Source organism: Aquarana catesbeiana, linkage group LG04, assembly GCF_042186555.1.
Source record: "Aquarana catesbeiana isolate 2022-GZ linkage group LG04, ASM4218655v1, whole genome shotgun sequence".
Classification (NCBI taxonomy): domain Eukaryota; kingdom Metazoa; phylum Chordata; class Amphibia; order Anura; family Ranidae; genus Aquarana; species Aquarana catesbeiana.
In genome coordinates, this window is record NC_133327.1 from 219,309,663 (window position 1) to 219,331,881 (window position 22,219).

The 22,219-nt window shown below is 42.8% G+C and overlaps 1 protein-coding gene across 1 annotated transcript in view; it reads left to right on the forward strand.

The window, feature by feature from the left end:
• The window catches only part of SEC62 (SEC62 homolog, preprotein translocation factor), an 88,325-nt gene extending 76,874 nt beyond the window's left edge, over positions 1 to 11,451 (forward strand). Inside the window, exons 7-8 of the mRNA XM_073626172.1 lie at positions 3,769 to 3,888; positions 8,301 to 11,451. Of these exons, the coding sequence (XP_073482273.1) occupies positions 3,769 to 3,888; positions 8,301 to 8,770 (590 nt within the window). The 3' untranslated portion in view covers positions 8,771 to 11,451. The remainder of the gene's footprint in view (positions 1 to 3,768; positions 3,889 to 8,300) is intronic.
• The last annotated feature ends 10,768 nt before the right edge of the window (positions 11,452 to 22,219 follow it).

Genomic DNA, 22,219 nt, shown 5'->3' on the forward strand with positions numbered 1-22,219 from the left:
ATGGTCACACAAAATTGTCGGAAAATCCGATCGTTCTAAACGCGCTGACGTAAAACACGTACGTCGGGACTATAAATGGGGCAGTAGCCAATAGCTTTCATCTCTTAATTTATTCTGAGAATGTGTGGCACTTTGTGCGTCTGATTTGTGTACACACGATCGGAATTTCCGACAACGGATTTTGTTGTCGGACAATTTTATAGCAAGCTCTCAAACTTTGTGTGTCGGAAATTCCGATGGAAAATGTGTGATGGAGCCCACACACGGTCGGAATTTCCGACAACAAGGTCCTATCACACATTTTCCGTCGGTACAGGGCATAAATCAGTTCCTTGGGAGTTTCCTCACTCCATGCCTTTCTTGCCAAAAAGGTGCTAATATAGTGTAGTACTTTTATTTAAAATTGAATAAAAACAGGCACATCATCTGCTGACATCGCCGTGTCCTCATACTAGAAGCGGCGGCCATTACTGTAAGTCTGGCCAGTTTGAGTCGCATTTTTCTATGCTTCTATGCTGCAACATTGTCAATGTTCTTATTCAGTTTTAAATAAAGTACTACACTATATTAGCACCTTTTGGGCTCCTGGTGGTGAGCTTTTTTACACAGCTTTAAGGGCTTTTGGGATTTCTCCATCCAGTTGGCAAGAAAAGCTGGGAGATTACCCACTCCTTAGGAACTGATTAGGGCTTAGCTCTGCTTAAAGCGGCGCTCTACCCAAAAGTGGAACTTCCGCTTTAAGCACTCCTCGCCCCTTGACATGCCACATATGGCATGTCATTTTTTTGGGGGGGGGGGGGGGGTGAGTGTGTACCCTTTTTTTCGTGTGACTTCCTGTCCCACTTCCTGCTTCCTATCTTCGGCTGCCTAGGCGACTCCTCTCGCCCTAGGCGGCCCCTCCCTGCCAGCAATCTTCTGGGACACAACTCAGGTCCCAGAAGATCAGCTGGCCAATAGGAGAGTGCAGCGCGGCTTGCGCATGCTCAGTGCGCGCCCGGGCTGTGAAGCCATAAGCTGTCATGGCCGGGTGCTCACAGTTACCATGACGGCTCCAAGGAGAGGAGGGGGAGAGAGCTAGCCTCCGGGCAGGCACATCGCTGGACCGTGGGGCAGGTAAGTGTCGGTTTATTAAAAGTCAGCAGCTATGCTTTGTGTAGCTGTTGACTTTTAATAAACTAAAAAATGGGTGGAACTCCGTTTTACCTTCTGGTGAGTGCATATATTGGTGGAGGCTCACAGATGGGTATTCTGTTCTCACAAAATCGGGTGGAGTGTAATGGCAGTCTAAGGCTTTATATTCACTTGTTTCTGGTGAGTGCATAACTGTACTGTATTGAATCATTGGATGACCCTTTAAACACATGATGGATACTCACGTTACATCAAGGACTGTTTCTACATTATTATCTTGGGGACATTACTACCACATTTTGGACCTTTACAGATAAGCCTTTTGTATAAAGTTTGAGACTAACATGGAGTGCTGCACACAATTGGTTTTATTTGTCACTTGGGTAGTTGTATGATCACTCTTATGTGCTAGCAGCTGTAGTCCATATAGTGCTCACTTTCCATTTTTATTTTTTAACAACAGATGCCAGCCTCACAGGCTGGACAGGAGTGTCCCAATCTCTCACAGGAAACGTGGTCACGCAGGGAATCAAAGCTCTCCATCAACATCTTAGAGCTAAGAGCAATAAAATTGGCTCTGCACCACTTGCCCACCTTCTTAATGAACACTCAGTCAGGGTGCTATCAGACAATGACACTTCAGTGGCCTATATCGGTCATCAGGGGGCACCAGGAGTCAAGCAGCCTTGGAAGAAGTAAGTCTAATCCTCTCCTGGGTGGAAAAAAATGTCCAAAAATCTTGCCTATTTACATTCCAGGAGTGGACGATTGAAATGTGGATTTCCTCAGTCATTACTGCCTGGACCAAGGGGAGTGCTCCCTTTTATCCCAACATCTTCAATCTCCTGTGTCCGAAATGAGGCACCCCTGATGTGGACATTCTGCCTCTAGGTTAAAAAAAAGTGCTCCTGTTTGGGGTCAGGATCAAGGATCATCTAGCACTAGCATTGGATGATCTAGTAATTCCCCTGACTCCTTTCAAGTTAATATATGCCTTCCTTCCAGTACAGATTCTTGCTCAACTGCTCCACAAGATAGAAGCCAAGAAGAAAAAAGTGGTTCTCATTGCATCAAACTGGTGCATAGACATACTCTAATTTGTAGGAGAGGGCCCCTGGCTCATTCCAAATAAGCCAGACCTGCTGTCTCAAGGCCCCCTGCTCCATCCTGCTTCTCAGTCACTGGCTTTAAAGGCATGGCTGTTAAAACCCATGTCTTAAAGGACAGGGGTATATCTAACTATTCCAGAAACTTTTGAATTCAATTGATAAAACCTTCATTTATGTTGTCTCACAGATAAGACTCTGCAACCTATGCTTCCTTGGGATCTCAGTTTTGTTCTCTCTGTCCTGCAGAAACCACCCTTTGAAACCACCTGCAAAGTGGCCTGCTTGTTGGCTATCACGTCTGTCATATGTGTTTGCGGTAGAGGGCCCTATAGTAAGGAGCCCTTTCTGATTCTTTACAAGGGCAAATAGTTTTTTACGTCCAATACCCTCTTTTCTGTCTAAGGGGATATCGGTCGTCTACCTCAATGAAGACTTTTCTTTCCTTTCCTATTCCTTGATCCTAAGCATCCCAAAGAAATTGCTCTCCATTGTCTGGATGCGGTCAAAGCTAGCGGTCAAAGCTAGCTGTCTGTTTTAAGGCCAAGACTTCTGTCTAGAAAATAAAGTCTCTTGTTTTGCCATCAGAGTCTTCAAAGGGTCACCCTGCTTGCAAGTCTACTATTACTGGATGGATGATAGTACATTGTAAAAGCTTATGCTCTGAAGAATAGGGTACCTCCAGTATCATTACATACTCACTCCACCAGATCGGTGGAGGTTTGCTGGACATTTTCACATCAAGGATTCTCAGTTTTCCAAGGTTGCCACCTGTTCTTCAATTCACACATTTGCCAAGTTCTACCAGGTGGATATCTGGCCATCTGCAGATGCAGCTTTTGGTTTCTAGGTTCTTTCAGCAGCACTCTGAGTTGGGTCCTTGACCCGTGTCTATTTTGTTGTGCCTGTTGGCATGGTTCTGTTTGCCTTGCTGTTGCCCACCTCTCTGATTCATCATTGCTTGGGGACATCCCAGGGTCTGTGAATACTCTGTACTGTACTGCAAGAAATTTTGACGTATCTGTCACATTCAATTACTTGGGGTACAGTACAGGCCACAGGGCCTGTTGGTGTGCCCAGAGGGGTGTCCAAAAGCTTGTCAGTGTCCAGTCACCCGAGGATAGCAGCCTATAAACCCACGTCTGAATATGCAGCATGTGACCTGTACTGTACTCCAAAATAAGGGATTTACATGTAAGTCAAAATTCCTTTTTTTGGCATTTTTTTTTAAACTAGTTTCTTAAAGTGTTTTTAAGTACATTGGCTTGTTGGCATAAGAGAATTCCCTGCTTTAAGACTATGTTTCGTGTCATACAAGAATCAAGGATAAGAAATGCGAAGAAAAATATACTGCACATCTTTCGGGTATGTGAGATAGAACCTGAGGAGGTGAGGAGCAACAGGGAAAAAAAAAAAGATGTTGGCAATATCTATACCTATGAGTGTAGTTACAGGTTACATAAATTGTTACTTCTTGCCTCTGTACTTGTGTGCTTCTTTAATTCTTTTCTTTTTTTTTTTTTTTTTACAGTGATTGCCGTGATTGCTGCCACTCTTTTCCCTCTTTGGCCAGCAGAGATGCGTGTAGGGGTGTATTATCTCAGTGTGGGAGCTGGGTGTTTTGTGGCCAGTATTCTTCTCCTTGCTGTTGGTAAGCCTCTTATATAAATGTTATTTGCATTTGTCTGCTGTTGTCATTCTCCCTGGTAACCACTAGGTGTCCTCAACACTTCACATCACCTCTTCTGTTCTTTTTGATCTGTCAGTTATCTTTACTGGAAAGTGTGGCAGAAATTCATGAATGTGATAAAAAAAATGCTACGGTTGATTTTTCCAATCTAGCATTTTTGAGTGCCTGGGTAAAGTGCTACTTCTGTTTCACAGTACCAGTTATTCAGACTTGAGCATTTTCAGCTTTCCCTAAGACTGATTATGTTCAACATGCAGCATCCCATTCTTTCTGATTGTCATTGTTCATACTTGTGCACTCAGTTGCTCTATGGTCCCATGGGCCCTTTGCTTGCCTTTATCCGACTCGTGGGGCGCTATTTCTCTCACTGACACCAACAAGGGGGCACCATTCCTTTCACTGACACCAACATTTCACACGAACCCAACGTGCTTGTTCACTACAACGGAGATGTCAGAAAGCCAGCAATTTAAGTGCACGCCCTGTGGGGTCTGCATCTGCAATCAATCGGCTGTCTGATCATTTCAAGCACGGTATGTAGACATTTTTTTAAAAAGCATTGATAGCTTTCAAAATACATCAAAAGACAAAAGTAAAAGTAAGGAAAGAGAAAAATCCACAAAAAACTAATACATTTCAATAGACATAAATATCTATTAATACATGGAGAAATAAAAAAACAACCACAAGTCTGTTCATATAGGTGATTGGTATCTGCTGCTAATGTCTATCATAGTGCGTCCAACATGTTCATAAAATAAATGGGCTCATATGCCCACCGACAATCAGCACCACCAGTGTTGGTCCAATTCACAGCCATGAAAAACAAACAGGAACTCCAGGTGAATATTGCAAATTATACACACCATAATCAAATGTATATGTAAATACCTGGATGAAAAGTATATGGCAGTAAGATAATTTTAGTGGCGATAATCATGCATATAAATCTACACGCACTGATATATATATTTTAGTAATTCCTCCCACTGATATAAACAATTTGGCACTATTCCTCCCACTAATACCAACGATGGGGCACTATTCCTCCTTCTACTCACTACAGGCACTATGTCATTTTTTTTTTTTACTTGCACTGATGCTGAGGCATTTTCTACTTCCACTGGCCACTCCAGCCCCCCTAAAATCTGAAGGACCGTAAATGGCCCTTTGTTTAGATAGCAAGCCAAGCTGGGGTAAACAAACTATTTCCATTTACTAATACATGTGGCCAGTGTCAGCGCTATATACATTGTTGTGTTCCTGAAACAAAACCGAGTTGGACTAAACACTGCTTAGTCATTCACAAGAAGCTTTGTATTTTACAAGGCTTTCTCTGATTGGCTGGAGTGGAGCGGCAGGCATATAATGTCATGATCTCCACCTCAGCCAACAACTGGAAGCATTTTAGTCATTCATAAAAATACAAAGCTTACTGTGAATTGCAGAGCAGTACCATTCTGGGAAATGGACGATACGTCTTCGTCACGCTGCTGGAACACAGCGCTGTATACTGTATGTATCTGATGCTACATACGGTTTTTATAGTGCTGACACAGCGCATTTCATAGTGATGGAAATAGTTCTTTTGGCCAGCTTGGCCCAAACAAACTATTGAAAGTGAAAGGAAACCCGAGGCTTTAACCCCTTCCCGCCAAGCGTACTCGGCTTTCCGGGGTTATACCGGGATGATGCCCGCAGCTGCAGGCATCATCCCGGTACCATGTTGTAGAGCGGGCGATCGGCTATCCATGTATAGCAACCGATGCGGCTAAAAGCCGCTCAGCTGTTATACCGGAGGAGCGGTAGGGGACGTCCCCCCTCCCGCTGCTCTTACCGGGCCTCCCGATCCACCGGGAGGCCCGTTCGATGATCCGCCGCCTCCGGCGGCTGCTGCTGACAGTCTGGAACGGCTTAGTTCCAGCCTTCTAATTGTAAACGTGGAAGCAACGTCATGACATCACTTCCCGTTTCCTCGGCTGCCAATGGCGCCGGTTTTAAAAAAATATATAGTGTTCAGAATTGCCATTTTCGGCGATCTGAATACTGTGAAATGCAAAGGAGGGATCGGGGGTCTTTTAGACCCCCGATCCTCCATAAAGAGTACCTGTCATCACCTATTACTGTCACAAGGGATGTTTACATTCCTTGTGACAGCAATAAAAGTGATCAAAAAAATGTTTTTTTAAAAAAACACAATTTCTAAAAAATAAAATAAATAAGAAAAAACATTTTTTTTTAAAGCGTCCCCGCGAGCTCGCGCAGCAAAGAATACGCATACGGAAGTCGCGCCCGCATATGTAAACGGTGTTCAAATCACACATGTGAGGTATCGCCGCGATCGTCAGAACAAGAGCAATAATTCTAGCACTAGACCTCCTCCGTAACTCTAACTTGGTAACCGTAAAAAAAATTTAAAGCGTCGCCTATGGAGATTTTTAGGTACCGTAGTTTGTCGCCATTCCATGAGTGCGTGCAATTATAAAGCGTGACATATTTGGTATCTATTTACTCGGCGTAACATCATCTTTCACATTATACAAAAAAATTGGTCTAACTTTGCTGTTTGGTTTTTAAAAATTCATGAAAGTGTCCCTTTTCCCAAAAATTTGCGTTTAAAACACTGCTGCACAAATACCGTATGATAAAAAAATATTGCAACAATCGCCATTTTAGTCTCTAGATTCTCTGCTAAAAAAATATATATAATGTTTGGGAGCTCTAAGTAATTTTCTAGCAAAAAATACGGATTTTAACTTGTAAACACCAAATGTCAAAAATAGGCTTAGTCATGAAAGGGTTAAAGTGGTTCTAAAGGCAGAAGGTTTTTTATCTTAATGCATTCTTTGGAATAATATAAAAAACACTTTCTGTGCCCCTCAGCCCCCCTTAAACAAGACTTTAGCATCACTTTAAATTGGAGGTCAGCAACCAGTAGATCATGATCTACTAGTAGATCGCAGCCAGGTGACTGGTAGATTGAGGTCTGTGCTTGCTGACCCGCCATCCCAGAGCATCAGAGTGCAATGCAGAGGGACTACTTGTATAGTTGGAGCTGTAGTAGGGAGCAAGAGCTGCATAAGCCGTTGCCTCCTGTCCCATGCAAAGTGATACCAACTGCACTCCACCTGTTATCCTGGCTAGCAATCTCCAGACTGGTGCCAGCAGCAGGAAAAAAGAGATCTTCAGGTCAGTGTGAAGCAATACACTGAGCATAATTGTATAGGTCTGCTTTCACACTGATGCACCGCAGTTTACCTACATTGCGGGTGCAGTGTACCTGAGGTTTTGCTGTGCTTAGCCATAGACTTCTATTATATCCTGCGGGTTGGTGCACTTTCTGAATACAGGAGTTTTCATGCGCTTTCAGAGAAAGCACCACACATGCAGGATATAATAGAAGTGTATGGCAAACAAAGGAAAGATGCAGATGCACTGCGCTGCACCCGCAGTGTAGGTAAACTGCAGCGCATCAGCGTGAAAGCAGCCTTATAGGAGGCTCAGAACAGTAAGGGTTCATTTACATTTGCAGTTTGGGGGGATGGTAAAACCTCATAGTTAAGACATGTTTTTATAACCCCTGCCCCAACCACACCCCCTTTATCTGCAGTGGCCAGGGGTGTACAATTGGAGCAGCAGAAGTTATATGCCCTGTTCTGACCTTGGTGGGTGTAGCACCTGCCAAGCATGACCCATTCAAGTGAATGAGGCCACTCTGCAAGTGCCCTGCAACCGTGTGAGTACAGCAAACAAGGGGTTAAAGCAGGCAGCATTGTGTTGCTTTCTCTCCACCCGCTTTAACCTAACCCCTTGGACCCCACAGAAGCATGCAGTTTCAGGGCCCGTCTACTTGAATAGGTCGCGATTGGCAGGTGGTAGCACCCACCAAAAGCATCAGGAAGGTAGGGATTGGGGGCGGTAAAACTGAGACTCAACCGCAGGGTTTACCACCCCCCAACCTTATGTGTGAGCGAGCGGCTAAGGGTGCTGCTGTCAAATGCAACTAAGGACTCATTCATAAGTGCAGCAGGCACGGCTGCTCCCCTGTAAAGCGATCTGAGTGTGTTTGACAGGTGTCGAGGAGGCAATATGTTGCCTCCTCACCACCTGATTTAAACCCATGATTGCCGTGCAATGCATACGATTGCAACATTGTAGTGTGGCAATTGGAGGTTTAAATCGGGTGTGTGGACGCGACGCTGTGCTCAGTGATCTTTGACTTCTCCCATGTTGTTCAGGTAGATCTCCACCTCTTTAAGGTTGCCTACCCCTGCTTTAAATAATGCTGATCTTGTTCCACAGAAGGTTGAGTGTGCAATTATGGAAAATAGAATCTCATTTTAGTATTTGAATTTTCTGTGTTCTATTCCCAGCTCGCTGTATTCTGTTCCTTATCATTTGGCTCTTGACTGGAGGGAGACACCACTTCTGGTTCCTGCCTAATTTAACAGCAGACGTGGGCTTCATTGACTCCTTCCGACCACTGTATACACATGAATACAAGGGACCAAAGGCAGATCAGAAAAAAGATGAGAAAGGAGAGTTCAAAAAGCCTGTAAAGTCTGACAGTGAGGATAAATCTGACAGCGAGAAAAAGGAAGATGAGGAGGGTAAAGTTGGAGAAGCAGAGGGATCAGGCACAGACGGCTCAGGCGCCGACAGGCAGTCAGACACAGACAGTGACAGAAGAGAGGATGACGGCTCACAGCACAGTAACGGCAATGGCAATGATTTTGAAATGATCACGAAAGAGGAACTTGAACAGCAAACAGATGAAGGAGACTGCGAAGAAGACGACCAGGATTTAAAAGCAGAGCCAGAGCCTCTTTGTGATAAATCTTAAAACATTTGCCAGGCTGTAGGACTGATTATATACAAATGAAAGGATTTTTATTTCCCGTGGAGTGATCACCAAAACATTTACACACATCTCTTCACTGTTTTTTTCAAATATGCAGGATCTGTAGGGATCATCAAATTCACTAGGCTAAAAATGTAGTGTTACAAAAAAACAAAACTTAAAATCCGCTATTAAAGATATTTTGTGTTCCTTTTTTCTAGATAAAAATCCAAAATGTGAGGGATTAGATGCTTATTCTTATCCTGCTTGTCCATAGTGTTCAGTCATGTACAATCCATTGGTTTGTGGGTTAGATGAAGCTGATCTGACCTCTGCATGCTGTTCACACACATTGTTGCCTGTCTGGTGCATGTAATGCAATAAGGTCTGTTCATTTCAGAACGTGTTCGGGGTAAATCTCAGAAGATATCAGTTGTAGCAAAGTATTTAATTCTACGTCTGTTCTCAAGGGGTTAGCCTCTTTTATAAATGCTTGATCTAGTCGGTGTGTCAGCACCTGACAGTAAAGTGCTATTACCTTAACTGGACATCTGACTTTTCTGTTCATAAATGTTCAAAGATTAAATGTTCTTTTTATTGATTTTGATGATCCCTATTTAAATATAGTTCATATTATGTCTGTCCCTTTTTTATGTTATTAAAAATTTAGATTTTTTTTTTTTTTTTAATACAACCTTTATTCATTGACAACCTTTCTGTCTTTTAGTTGAATTGACCACTTAGGTTTGTTTTAAAGCTAAAAAAAAGTACTGCGTTTTTTTATGGTGTTGATGGTACGTTTTGCCACATAACTGCTTTCTGTGTGGTAGAAATACCATTTGTATATCAGAGATGTTCAACATTAAATTTATAGGATTCAGATTTAAAGGCCAGAATCTATTTTCTGCCACACTTCATATAGTAGAAACAGGTCACTGGGAAAGGACACTTTCTAATTTGACTTTATTACCTGTTTTATCCAATTGGGGTTATGTGAGTCCTTGCAGGATCCATTTTGTCCCATGAACAATGTTCTGTTTTTGACATGGGGAGCCTTTAGCCATTCATGGGTCTATGTTGAAAGGCAAAGTGCAATATCCTACCGTTACTAATCATTATTGGTGTTTCTGAAACTTGATTGGTAGGGTTAATCACACTTGGTATATCATCTCTGCTGTTTGCATTGCCTTATTGAAAAAGACAGATGGAAGTATTGATGACTTGATTGTCCTGACTTTCAGTAGGAAGTATGTCAGAAAAGGGAGATTTACATTTCAAAAACAGAATTTATTAGTGCTAAAGCACTTTACTATGCCTTCTGTACCTATGACAGAAATTTGCATTTCTTGCAGGCCTGTCATGTAATTGCAGTCTAGGCATCAATACCTGTCTAGGCCAAGTTTGGACGTTTTTCAATGCCCTACTCCATCTTCCCTGACTGCCACATACTTGTCTGTCTCTGTTTTTTGAACATCTTAGGCCTTGTTCAGCAGTGTGCAGCCTCTTTAGTCGCACCCTGCTACTCCCATATATGTGCTTTAATCTCTATTCCTATAGAAAGTTCCTGCTTTACCAGGGAGAGCAGCCTCACAGCTAAGATTTCGCTGAAGCAGGGATAGGCAAGTATGGGTTGCTGAGGTGGAGCTTTTGCAACCCACTAAAGGTAATGGAGCCCATAGCATTTATCAAAAGTCATCTTGTTCAGACTTGGTGTTGGTAAAATTTTCCTTTTTGTGCTGTTTTTTAATCGGACCATAGATGGTTCCTGCTGAACCGGCCAAAGATTCAAACACGTATGGACAGGCTGAATGTTCGATCAGCTTGGGCACAACCAGCCTGCCGGATTTTACATGCGATTATCGCAAGTGGCTGTAATAGCCGCTAGCAATAATCCCTGTGTTCTCCCTCTGATTCCTCTGTCAACGCTGTCTGTGTTGATGGGGGAACCATTTATGACCGGCCTCATACAACTAAAAATAAATATTTCACCTTTAAGCCTACTGAGCAAAAATCACTGCCTTATAAGCGATAAATGATGCAGACATGTGTTGGACATCCCAGATATACAATATTGATGACCAGGAATTTTTCCAGCATAATTGTTCTCTTTCTATGTTTTGCTTATCTTGACCAAACTAAAACCTTTTTCTGTCAGCTGGCTAACAAGCTTCATTCATGCCCCTTTGGCGTGATAAGGGTGCATTTGCTATTTTACACAAGGTACCTTTTCAGAAGAATGTGTTTTAAACAACAAGTTCTTTCTCGTGGTATTGACATTGTTAGTCTCTTAGATGAAATCATTTGAACAGGTAATTTGTATTTGCTGGAGATTGATTGTTTTAGAAAGTTTTCTCTATGCTATATTCCCTTTTCCTAATATGAATACCTACAATTTAGTATGTGTAGCTGTTATTTGTGTAAACGAATGTCACCAAGCAGGCCAAAATGATGGAAAAGCAGCCAATGGCATCTGGAGAGGCTCTTTCCTTTTTAAAATATTACTTATAGACCATAAAAAGGAAAGAGAATTGAGAAACATTATGATGTATTTGTAACAGTCTGTGCACCTTTTAAGACACCATTTTGAAATGTATAGTCATGTAAAAGCAAAAAAATACAAAAAAAAAAATACTTTAATGCAAACATTCAAGTTGGTTGTAATTCAATAAACTGTAATATCGGTGGTTGTTGCAAATGTTTGTTAACATGACTAACCCAGGGAAACTGACAAGTGAAATAGCTCTGTTACCCAGAATATGTCTCAGTACCACTTCCTTTGCTATATTGGCAACTAAGGTTTAACCTTGATATTCTGATAGTGTAGTCAACATTACCATTAGCCATATTAAATAAAATAAAAATAACTAATGTCCTTCTTCTGTGAGGAAGATACAGAACTGTCAAAACAGCCCATTGCTGGTGGATCCTGGAATGCGTCCTTCAAGATTTTAGAGGCACTCAGTGCAACATGGGACAACATAAGGTTACTATGCAGTCTTTTTTTGCTATGTAAATATGGCAGCATTGGAAAACATACAGTACATAAAGATTTTATGGACTAGATGTTATTAGCCACTCTCGTATGTGATTATATATTATCCAAAGCAAGCCCGGACTTGCCATCGGGCACACCGGTGTGCCCGGGCTGCGAGTCCTAACAAGAGCAGCTTGTTGATGACTGGGCCGCACAGTGGTAGGTAAGCGCCGACCGCAATCTGGACAGGACTTACACAGACCGCGATCACCTTCCGCTATGTGGCCATGCTTGTCTTCTCTCCCAGCTCTCCCGCCTTGCCAACAATGTCATCCTGTGAGCAGAGCAGGGGGCAGAAGGAGCTGAAGATCTGCACAGAGAGCGGGAGTCTTTTCATATTAACAAGCGGACAATCACTCACTTGTTAATATGATGCAGATCTTCAGCTCCTCCCACCCCCTGCCCTAGGTGACATTGTCGGCTGGGCAGGAGACCCTGGAGAGGACACACAGGCTGAAACCTGCCTCTGCCCTGCTGAATGTAGGTCTGCAGGGGAGGCAGAGAGTAAAAGGGGGGCACTGTTATTAGAGGGAAAAGAAGGGGGGGTAGGGCATGACTGCAAGGGGCACTGTAATTGGGCTCTGATTGCTAGGGGTACTGTAGTGTAAAGGGGGACTGCACTGTGAAGGGGCACAGTGCAGCCACCTTTATATCGCAGTGCCCCTTTACATTACAGTGCGGAGGACCAACTCTGTAAATATCCTGTCACCAACCGCCCCGCTTTTTTTTTTTTCAGTTGGTTTCAGGCCTAGGCCAAAATGATGCATCCTAGGAGTTGTCATGGGCATTTTTGTTTTTAATCCTTCTGAAGGAGGGGAGGCGAGGCTTTCTCAGATAATTACATAATTACGCCCGCCTGCCTGCATGCCTAAGCTAAGGGCAGATGGATTCTAGAAAGTAAATGCCACATAAATAATCTGCCTTTACTGAAGATGGCCATGGCTAGAAATGCTAGGGGGTGTTTTTCAAAGTGATTTCTAAACAAAACTAAGTGTGGAGACATGAATGAATGGGTGAGTTTGCTTTAAATATTAAAAATGAATTAAAAACGAACAAAAAAATTCAGCCGCTCCAGATGGGTAGGAAGTGCTCCAAATTAAACCGCTCGTAGGTAGGGGTGCACGCCCTGTGACTGCAGCAGAAATTGGTGTGAAGGAACAAAGGATGCCCGCACTCCCATACACGATGCAATTCGGATTTATTGGAAAAATAAAAACATCAGTACACAATGGTAGGGGGGACATGGGTGACGCTTTTCACACGACTTGCGTGCTTTGTCAGACCCTTACACAGAATAACCACCCCATAGATATATTTGTCAAAATATCACGTGATCAATTTTTCAATCAGGTGGTTAAGATCGTAGTTCTCAGCTCTTGTGTTATTTTCCCACACAAGAATATACACAGTTGTCCAATAATAAGATCAAAAACGTCTTAAATCTAAATGGTAGGAACATATACATGTCGTAAAAATCTGGAAATGTATGAAAATACTTCTTTCCAAAAAAAGAAAAAAATATATATAAAAATGAATATAAGAAGGAAAAGAAAACAAAAGAGACATAATAGCAGAAAAATGGATATATCAAACACACCAATCCAGACTATTGTGAATAATCATAAGCAAGTGATATAAATAACCACCTAAAATGAATTGGTATATGTATCAAATTACTCGTAAAAATGTGTCAAGTCCCATTCAAAATTGAGGCCCATTGGAATTCTGGTCCGCAAAGAAAAAATCCAGAAAACCTCACGTTTTTTTTTTCTTTTGTTTTTTTTGGAAAGACATATTATCATATATTTCTACATTTTTACGACATGTATATATTCCTTCCATTTAGATTTAAGAAGTTTTTGATCTTATTATTGGACAACTGTGTATATTCCAGTGTGGGAAAATAACACGAGCTGAGAACTACTATCTTAACCACCTTATTGGATAATTGATCACATGTGATATTTTGACAGACATATATATGTGTGAGGTGGTTTTTCCTTGTAAGGGTCTGACAAAGCACGCAAGTCGTGTGAAACACATCACCCGTGTCCCTCTGCCTGTGTACCATTGTGTGCTGATGTTTTCATTTTTCAATGAATCCGAATTGCATCGTGTATAGGAGTGCGCTCATCCTTTTGATCCTTCACACAAGTAAAAAAAACAGTTGGCAATGACAGCTTCCATAGTTCTATTTTGAGAAGTTCCTTTTAAGAAAGTAACTTTCCATTCATGGGATGTGTATTGAAGAACTTGATATGCCGTATATAGAAAAATGCATTTTAGTTTCACGTGGTTTTATTCAGTGTAATTTATGTGGTTGTATTTTACTGATTTTCTGCTGTCTTCTGTGTAAAAATGCTTCTAAAATGCTGTGTAGTAACATGAATGGGTGTACTTATTAGAAACCGGTACAGGTTCCTCCTGCAAGTTACAACTTGGTGGTTGAGCTATAATTGTGGTTAAAAGAAATTATAAATGTACATACTTTTGCAGGTAAAAAAAGTGCATTTATTTATTTTAACTGGAGCCTTCAGAGCATTACACCCATGATCAGCAGATTGTGGGTGCAATGTCAAGCTCCTGCACAATCTTCTAGCTTTGTACACCTATCTCCATACAGGCTTTCTGTTGCAAAGCTAGAGGAAGAATGAATGAACTATGACCATGCTGAGCAGCATGCTTGCATCCCATTCAGGCTACAAGTATGTTGGCCTCAGTGGCAGAGAGTATTTGTAGTTTTTTTCATTCACAGATCTATGAATGAATAACACACTTGTGTAGCCACATATTGTCTCCATCAGGGATGTATGCAACAATGCAGGTGGCCCTATTTATGTCCTCATAGCAGGATGGTGTTATGATAATGAAAGCTGCATATTTATTAAGACTGAAAACAACTTTTGGAATTACATGACCATGTTATATTTTGGGATTTTATTGTTGATTGGGTTTAGATCTACTAAAGTGTTTTGATTTATACACATAGGCACCTTGATGCAAACCTTATCAGTGTGTATCTAGTTGTAGCTATTCACATTGTCCTGTAATGTTAAAGACATTTCTTAGCTTATCCAAGCTTCATACTAGAATTAAAATATTGGCTTGGATAAGCTACAAAATGTCTTCAACATTACAGAACAAGTCCAGTTGAATGTGACTAACTACTACTAGCTATACCATGACCTGAATGAGTGAGAACCTTCAAACATATCAGTGTTAATGTTTTATTGATATATATATTGTTTTTAGGTGTATGCCTGGGGGCAGACCTATTGTCCTTTAATAATGTAAGTTCTGCTTTGTGCTCAGTAGTGCTGCTCACTGATGGTTCTTATTGTTTAGCTTATAGAGGCTTGTAATTATGTTTATGGTGTCCATATCCTAGAGAGGCTTACAATTACATTCAGAGTGTCCATTGCCTTGGTTAAAGTGGGGTTCCCATTAAAAAAAAAAAAAATTAAAAGTCAGCAGCTACAAATACTGCAGCTGCTGACTTTTAATTGGACACTTACCTGTCCCAGGGTCCAGAGATGCGGGGGATTGAAGCCCCGCTCGTCCCCCCCCTCCGCTCGGCGGCGCCAGCATTCTAACTGTGGGCGCCCGGCTTCACAGCCGGGCACCCACTGCGCATGCGTGAGCCGCGCTGTCACTGGCCCCGCAATCATCTGGGACCGGTCACGTGTCCCAGATGATTGACAAGGGGGGGGAGAGAGGCGATCGCCCTTCCTGTGCCGAGGGAAGTGACGTCAGGAGCCCAGGCACCGAAGGAGGCAGACTATGAGGGACCCCCTAGCAACAGGCATTTAGAGGTGAGTAAAAAAAAAAAAAAAAAATTCTCCAAATGTTTTTTTTTTAATTTTTTTTAAACACATTACTAATTTTTTTTTGGGGGGGTTGGAACTCCACTTTAAGTAACAAGTTTGAAAATGCCAAATGTCATTGATATGAATGGTAAAGTCTGTGCAGAAGATTACTACCAGAGCCCGAGTTGTAAAATATTCACATAGTGAGCTGATCTGTAACTCCCTTGTCTGTGTGCTGCATTGGTGGCACAAGAAAGGTTCACTGCATAAGCGCTGGGTGATGACAAGAAACTGCTTTCCTTTTTTTTTTTTTTTTTTTTTTATTGTTCAGCATAAGGGTAATTTCCTACCTTATACACAAAATGATATAATCTGTACCAATTCACTTTGTACACTATGTACTATATGTTATATGGTTTGAAACAAACAAAAAAGCCTCAGATGCTATAGCCACTTTATTTCTTGTTCCAATCTTGACTCAAATGGAAGTGCCACGCTTTCCTGCCCTCTTAAAACTGGGGTAGTCTGGACAAATTGCAACCATAAATAAACAGAGAGCGCACCAGCCTAGTGCATTATTTTTAAATATCCTTTATTGATAAAAATCCAAGAAGCTCTGAGGAAGAGGACATGTACCTCAAAGCTCTGTTAGCCTTCCAGGCTTGTTCTATTCCTCTGTGTGATGTAATGTGTTGAGATGATATACGGGAATCTTGGCAGTCTATACCTGGATTTGTTCTGATGAGCTTGTACATACATTGATTTGTGAGTATATAATACATTCTTTCATAGCATGGGAAAGACACATAGGAGAGGTATAGAGGCTGCACACCCCAAAACAAATAATTTAATATGGGAAGGTTCCCCCATGGGGCTTTAAAGCAGCAATACAGGCAAATTCAAAGGGAAATGTATAAAAGTATTTTATTGGGAACGTGAAGGTCAATGGCATGTTGCCGTTAAAAAAGTAGACTCTGGTTAGGGGATAACAAAAACATTCCACATTACAGAAATGCAAACACAAAATTACAACATCACATATCATTGGTCTGTTGTGATGATGCCCCGATGCGTTTCGCCCATATCACCCCAGCAAAACTCCCTCCCTAAAGCTACCATCTACCACTCACCTTTGCAGCCCTCATCCACCACTGTTCACCTCTGCACCCCTAACCCACAGCTCACCAACCACTGCTCACCTTTGTACCTTTACACCCCTTTTTCAATACTGCACTCTCCACACTGCTCTTCCACCACGATTCATTTTTGCACCCCTCTTCCACCAGTGTCCCTGCCACACCCTCTTTTCCACTACTGCTTACCTCTATACCCCTTTTGCTAGAATTATTGCTCTCACTCTAGCGATCATGGTGATACCCCACATGTGTGGTTTGAACACATGTACATATGTGGGTGCGACTAACCTATGCGTTCGTTTCTGCGGGTGAGCATGGAGGGACGGGGCGCTTTTAAAAAAAAATTCTTATTGTACATCATGGGACACAGAGCGATAGTAGTTACTATGTGGGTTATAGGCCACCTTCAGGTGATGGACACTGGTACACCCTAAGACAAGAAGTCCACTCCCTATATAACCCCTCCCACTACTGGGAGTACCTCAGTTTTTTCACCAGTGTCTAAGGTGTTGGTCACGAGTGAAGATGTGCTGTGCTGAGCTCCACTGGATCCATTCAAGGTGTCTTTTAGGCCAAATTGAATGGTGCCCAGGCCTCGTATCTGAAGAAACAAGGTTTTGCTTGTAAACGCTTCTCTTTTTAGAGAGCTGTACCCCGGGATCCAGTACTTTTGGTATTTAAGGCCATAAAGTTTTACTAGCGGGGTGCTATTACAGGTCCAGGATTGTGGGTTCCCTGAGGGTCCCCGGTTCCAGAAGGTTTGTTAACGGAACCCACCGTGAAGGGTGAAGATTGGGTCTGTTGGTTTTGCCACAGAAAACCCTGCGGCGGGAATGGTAAGTGGAGTTTTCTAAGAAATGTTTGAATTTTCTTATGAAATGTCTCCTTTAAGAAGTAAATGTTGTCATGTCTAAGTGTCACCACTGGGGGGGTGTATGGAGCACGTACCTTCTCATGCTTCCTCGAGAGATCACGCTGTGTCAGGAGCAGCGTGCTTCTTTTCTCCAGCTAGCAGGCAGACCTCCGGTAAGTCTGGGGGGGGGTTTCTTCACCAGACACCCTCCACCTGGGCTGTACTCTCCCCCTCTTCACGAGGCTGAGTGTTGGGAGGAAGCTGAAAAAAAAGAAAACCGATCAGCAATGCCTTTTTTTTCTTTCGCCGACCCTACTCGGCAGCGGCTTCCAGGTCCCCTACTCGCCATTCCTCCCTCACAGAACGATCCTGTATGATCAGAGGCCCACACTCGCGCTGAAAAACTCTTTTTTAAAAGAAAGAGGAGTGGGGCCAAATGCGACGGAGGAGCGGGGCTTAGTGCGGCGTTGGCGTTCTCCAACATAAGAAGGCATAAGAAGTTGGAATTCCTATTAAAAAACAATATTTCTCTGGCAGGTTCAGTGGTTCAGTCTGCTCTGGCAGTGATCAGTGTATGTCAGTCCTTAAGAGACCAGTTTATACAGCTGCTCAAGATTATTCCTGATCAGCAGGCCCAAGATTTGGTCAGGATACCAGGGGCGTTATGTTTTACAATAGACGCTATGAGAGATTCTATTCTCAAGGCCTCATGACTTATGCTCGGGCTGATGCATGTGCGTAGAGTTCGATGGTTGAAAAATTGGTCAGCCGAAGCGCCATGCATAAAGCTCTTGGCTAGTTTTCCATTTCGCGGTGAACGGCTGTTTGGGGACGATCTGGATAAATACATCCAAAGAATTTCTAATGGGAAAAGTTCCCTTTTACCAGTTAAGAAGAGGTTTAAGAAATTTTCTTTTAAACAAGCTTCTTCTCCATTGCCAGGAGCATCAGCCTCCAGGCAGTCATGACGGCCTCCACCGTCAAGTTCAAGAGGTAAACCTCAGGGTCAACCCCAGGGACAAAAGAGGACCTGGGGAAGGAAACCCACAAAACAAATTACTAAAACCTCCCTATGAAGGGTCGAGTGGGGGGGAAGACTTCTGCAGTTCTCAAGGGTCTAGCAGGAACAGTGTCGAGACGAATGGGTGGCTTCCTCAATATCTCTAGGATACAAACTAGAGTTCCGAGAGTTTGCGTTGCCTCGTTTTCTCAGATCAAACGTTCCCAGAGATCCAGAAAAAAAACTCTCTCTTACTAGCTTTGGACCATCTCTTGCCTCAAAAGGTGATATCTGTGGTCCCTATGGAAGAGCGAGGGTTAGAGTTTTATTCAAACCTTTTCACGGTACCAAAATCAAACGGGGATGTCAGACCCATTTTAGATCGAAACCAGTTTTAGAATATCCGCTCTTTTCGCATGGAGTCAGTGGTCTCCATTCTAGGTGGAGAACTGCTAGCATCAATCGACATCAAGAATGTTTACCTCCATGTACCTATTTTTCCTGCTCATCAGAAATATCTATGCTTCGAGATAGCAAATCTTCATTTTCAGTTTGGAGCTCTGCCTTTTGGTCTAGCTACTGCACCTCGAGTGTTTACAAAGGTCTTGGCTCCCCTTTAGCCAGATTAAGGGCTCAGAGTATAATGATTCTAGCTTACTTAGACGATCTACTCTTGATAGATCAGTAGGTAGCCCGCTTAAACCAGAGTTTGGTCACCATGGTCAGATACCTGGAATACCTAGGTTGGATTCTCAACCTAGAGAAATCTTCCTTAAAACCATCAAGGAGATTGGAACACTTGGGTCTGATCATAGATACAGCTCAGAAGAGGGTGTTTTTGCCCCAGGCAAAGATCAGTTTCATAGGGGAACTGATTCAGGTGGTCAAAGCAAAGAAGAATCCTGTTCGACTTTGCATGAGATTGTTGGGAAAGATGGTAGCTTCATTAGAGGCCGTTCTTTATGCTCAGTTTCATTCGAGACTGGTGCAAAACAGTATCCTATCAACTTGGAACAAGAAGGTCTAAGCTCTAGACTTCCCAATGCGTTTATCCCCAAATTTGCGTCAAAGCCTCAGTTGGCGGTTGATAACCAAGAATCTCCAAAAAGGAAAATCCTTTCTACCAGTTACCTGGAAAGTGGTAACAGATGCCAGCCTTCTGGGCTGGGGAGCAGTCCTAGAAGAAGCGTCTGTCCAAGGAAAATGGTTCAAATCAGAAATGACCTTGTCCATCAATATTATAGAGATTCGGGCAGCATGCCTGGCCCTGAAGGCCTGGACGGAATTGTCCTGTCAGAATCCAATCTGACAATGCCACAGCAGTGGCCTATATCAATCACCAAGGGGGCACGAGAAGTCATGCAGCCCAGAAAGAGGTGAATCATATCCTAACATGGGCAGAAAACAACATAGCTTGCCTATCGGCAGTCTTCATTCCAGGAATAGAGAATTGGCAGGCGGACTACTTGAGTCGTCAGCAGTTGGTCCCTGGAGAATGATCTTTTCACCCGGACATCCTTCTATCAATATGTCAAAGATGGGGAATTCCAAACGTGGATCTGTTTGCGTCCAGGTTCAACAAAAAGATTGACAACTTTGTGTCAAGGACAAAGGATCTGCTGGCATGTGGAACAGCTGCCTTGGTTTTCCTGAGGGGTCAGTTTTCACTGATTTATGCATTTCCTCCTGTTCTGTTGCTTCCACGACTTCTTCGCAGGATCAAGCAGGAAGGGAAGGCGGTGATTCTTGTGGCCCAGGAGATCTTGGTATGCATAGATCGTAAAGATGGCGGTAGGAGTCCCATGGACCCTACCACCACGCAAGGTCCGGTATTCCATCCTACCTTACAAATGCTAAATTTAACGGTTTGGCTATTGAGACCCACATTCTGAAGAAGCGTGGGCTGTCAGGTTCAGTAGTATCTACTTTGGTTAATGCTAGGAAGCTGGCCTCCAGAGTCATATATTTTAGAGTCTGGAAGGCATATGTCTCCTGGTGTGAATCCAGGGGTTGGCACCCCAGTAAATATGTCATAGGTAGGATCCTTGACTTCCTACAGATGGGATTAGAAATGAAGCTGGCCTTGAGTACTATCAAAGGCCAGGTGTGGGCCTTATTGGTATTTTTTTAACGACCACTTGCTTCACACTCTCTGGTTTGTAACTTTATTCAGGGAGTAATGCGGATTAATCCACTGGTTAGGTCACCCCTGAACCCTTGGGACTTGAATTTAGTCTTGTCGGCATTACAGAAACAGCCTTTTGAGCCAATACGACATATTCCCTTCGTCCTTTTGACAAGGAAATTCATTTTTCTGGTTGCCATATCTTCTGCAAGAAGGGTATCAGAGTTGGCTGCTCTTTCTTGTAAAGAGCCATATTTGATTATTCACAAGGATAAGGTTGTATTACGTCCTCATCCAAATTTCCTACCGAGGGTAGTGTCAGGTTTTCATTTAAACCAGGATATTGTTCTGCCTTCATTTTTTCCAGAACCTCGTTTTGCGGAAGAAAGGTCACTACATTCTCTTGATGTGATCAGAGCAGTCAAGGTCTACTTGAAGGCGACTGCTCAGATGTTTTGTTTGTGTTGCCGGAAGGTTCTAAGAGAGGACAGGCAGCATCGAAATCTACTATTCCTAAATGGATTTGTCAAGTGATTGTTCAAGCTTATGGTTTAAAGAGGAAAATTCCACCTTTTCATATTAAAGCGCACTCCACCAGGGCTGTTAGTACTTCCTGGGCAATGCATCACCAATGCTCCATGGCTCAAATCTTCAAGGCCGCAACTTGGTCTTCAGTCCATTCATTTGCCAGATTCTATCAAGTAGATGTAAGCGTTTTATGAGGATATCACCCTTGGGCGCAATATACTGCAGGCAGCACCTCTAGTCGCTTGGTGCGGTACTTTTGTTTTGTCTCCCTTCAGTTGGCATTGCTATGAGACATCCCACATAGTAACTACTATGGCTCTGTGTCCCGTAATGTATGATAAGAAAATAGGATTTTTAAAACAGCTTACCTGTAAAAATCCTTTTCTTTGAAGTACATCACGGGACACAGAGGTCCCTCTCTTCTTTCTGGTATACACGTGTATTGCTTTGCTACAAAAACTGAGGTACTCTCAGTAGTGGGAGGGGTTATATAGGGAGTGGACTTCTTGTCTTAGGGTGTGCCAGTGTCCATCACCTGAAGGTGGCCTATAACCCACATTGTAACTACTATAGCTATGTGTTACGTGATGTACTTCAAAGAAAAGGATTTTTACAGGTAAGCTGTTTTAAAAATCCAATTTTTTCTTATTTATTTTACTTTTTATTTTTACACTGTCCCTTTTAAAAAAACATTTTTGGATCACTTTTATTCCTATTACAAGGAATGTAAACATCCCCTATAATAGAAAAAAAGCATGACAGGACCTCTTTAACCACTTATGGACCGCCGCACGCCGATATACGTCCTAACTTTGAAGAGGAATATCGCTAGCTGCCATAACCCCGGTATCTTCTTCGGCCGGCGGTCCGCTTTCCGATAAGAGTGGTCCCTGCGGCGGAGTCGCTGCAAGATCACTTTTATCGGCGGCGGGAGAGGGGCCATGCTCCGGTGCCCTACACCGCTTACCGG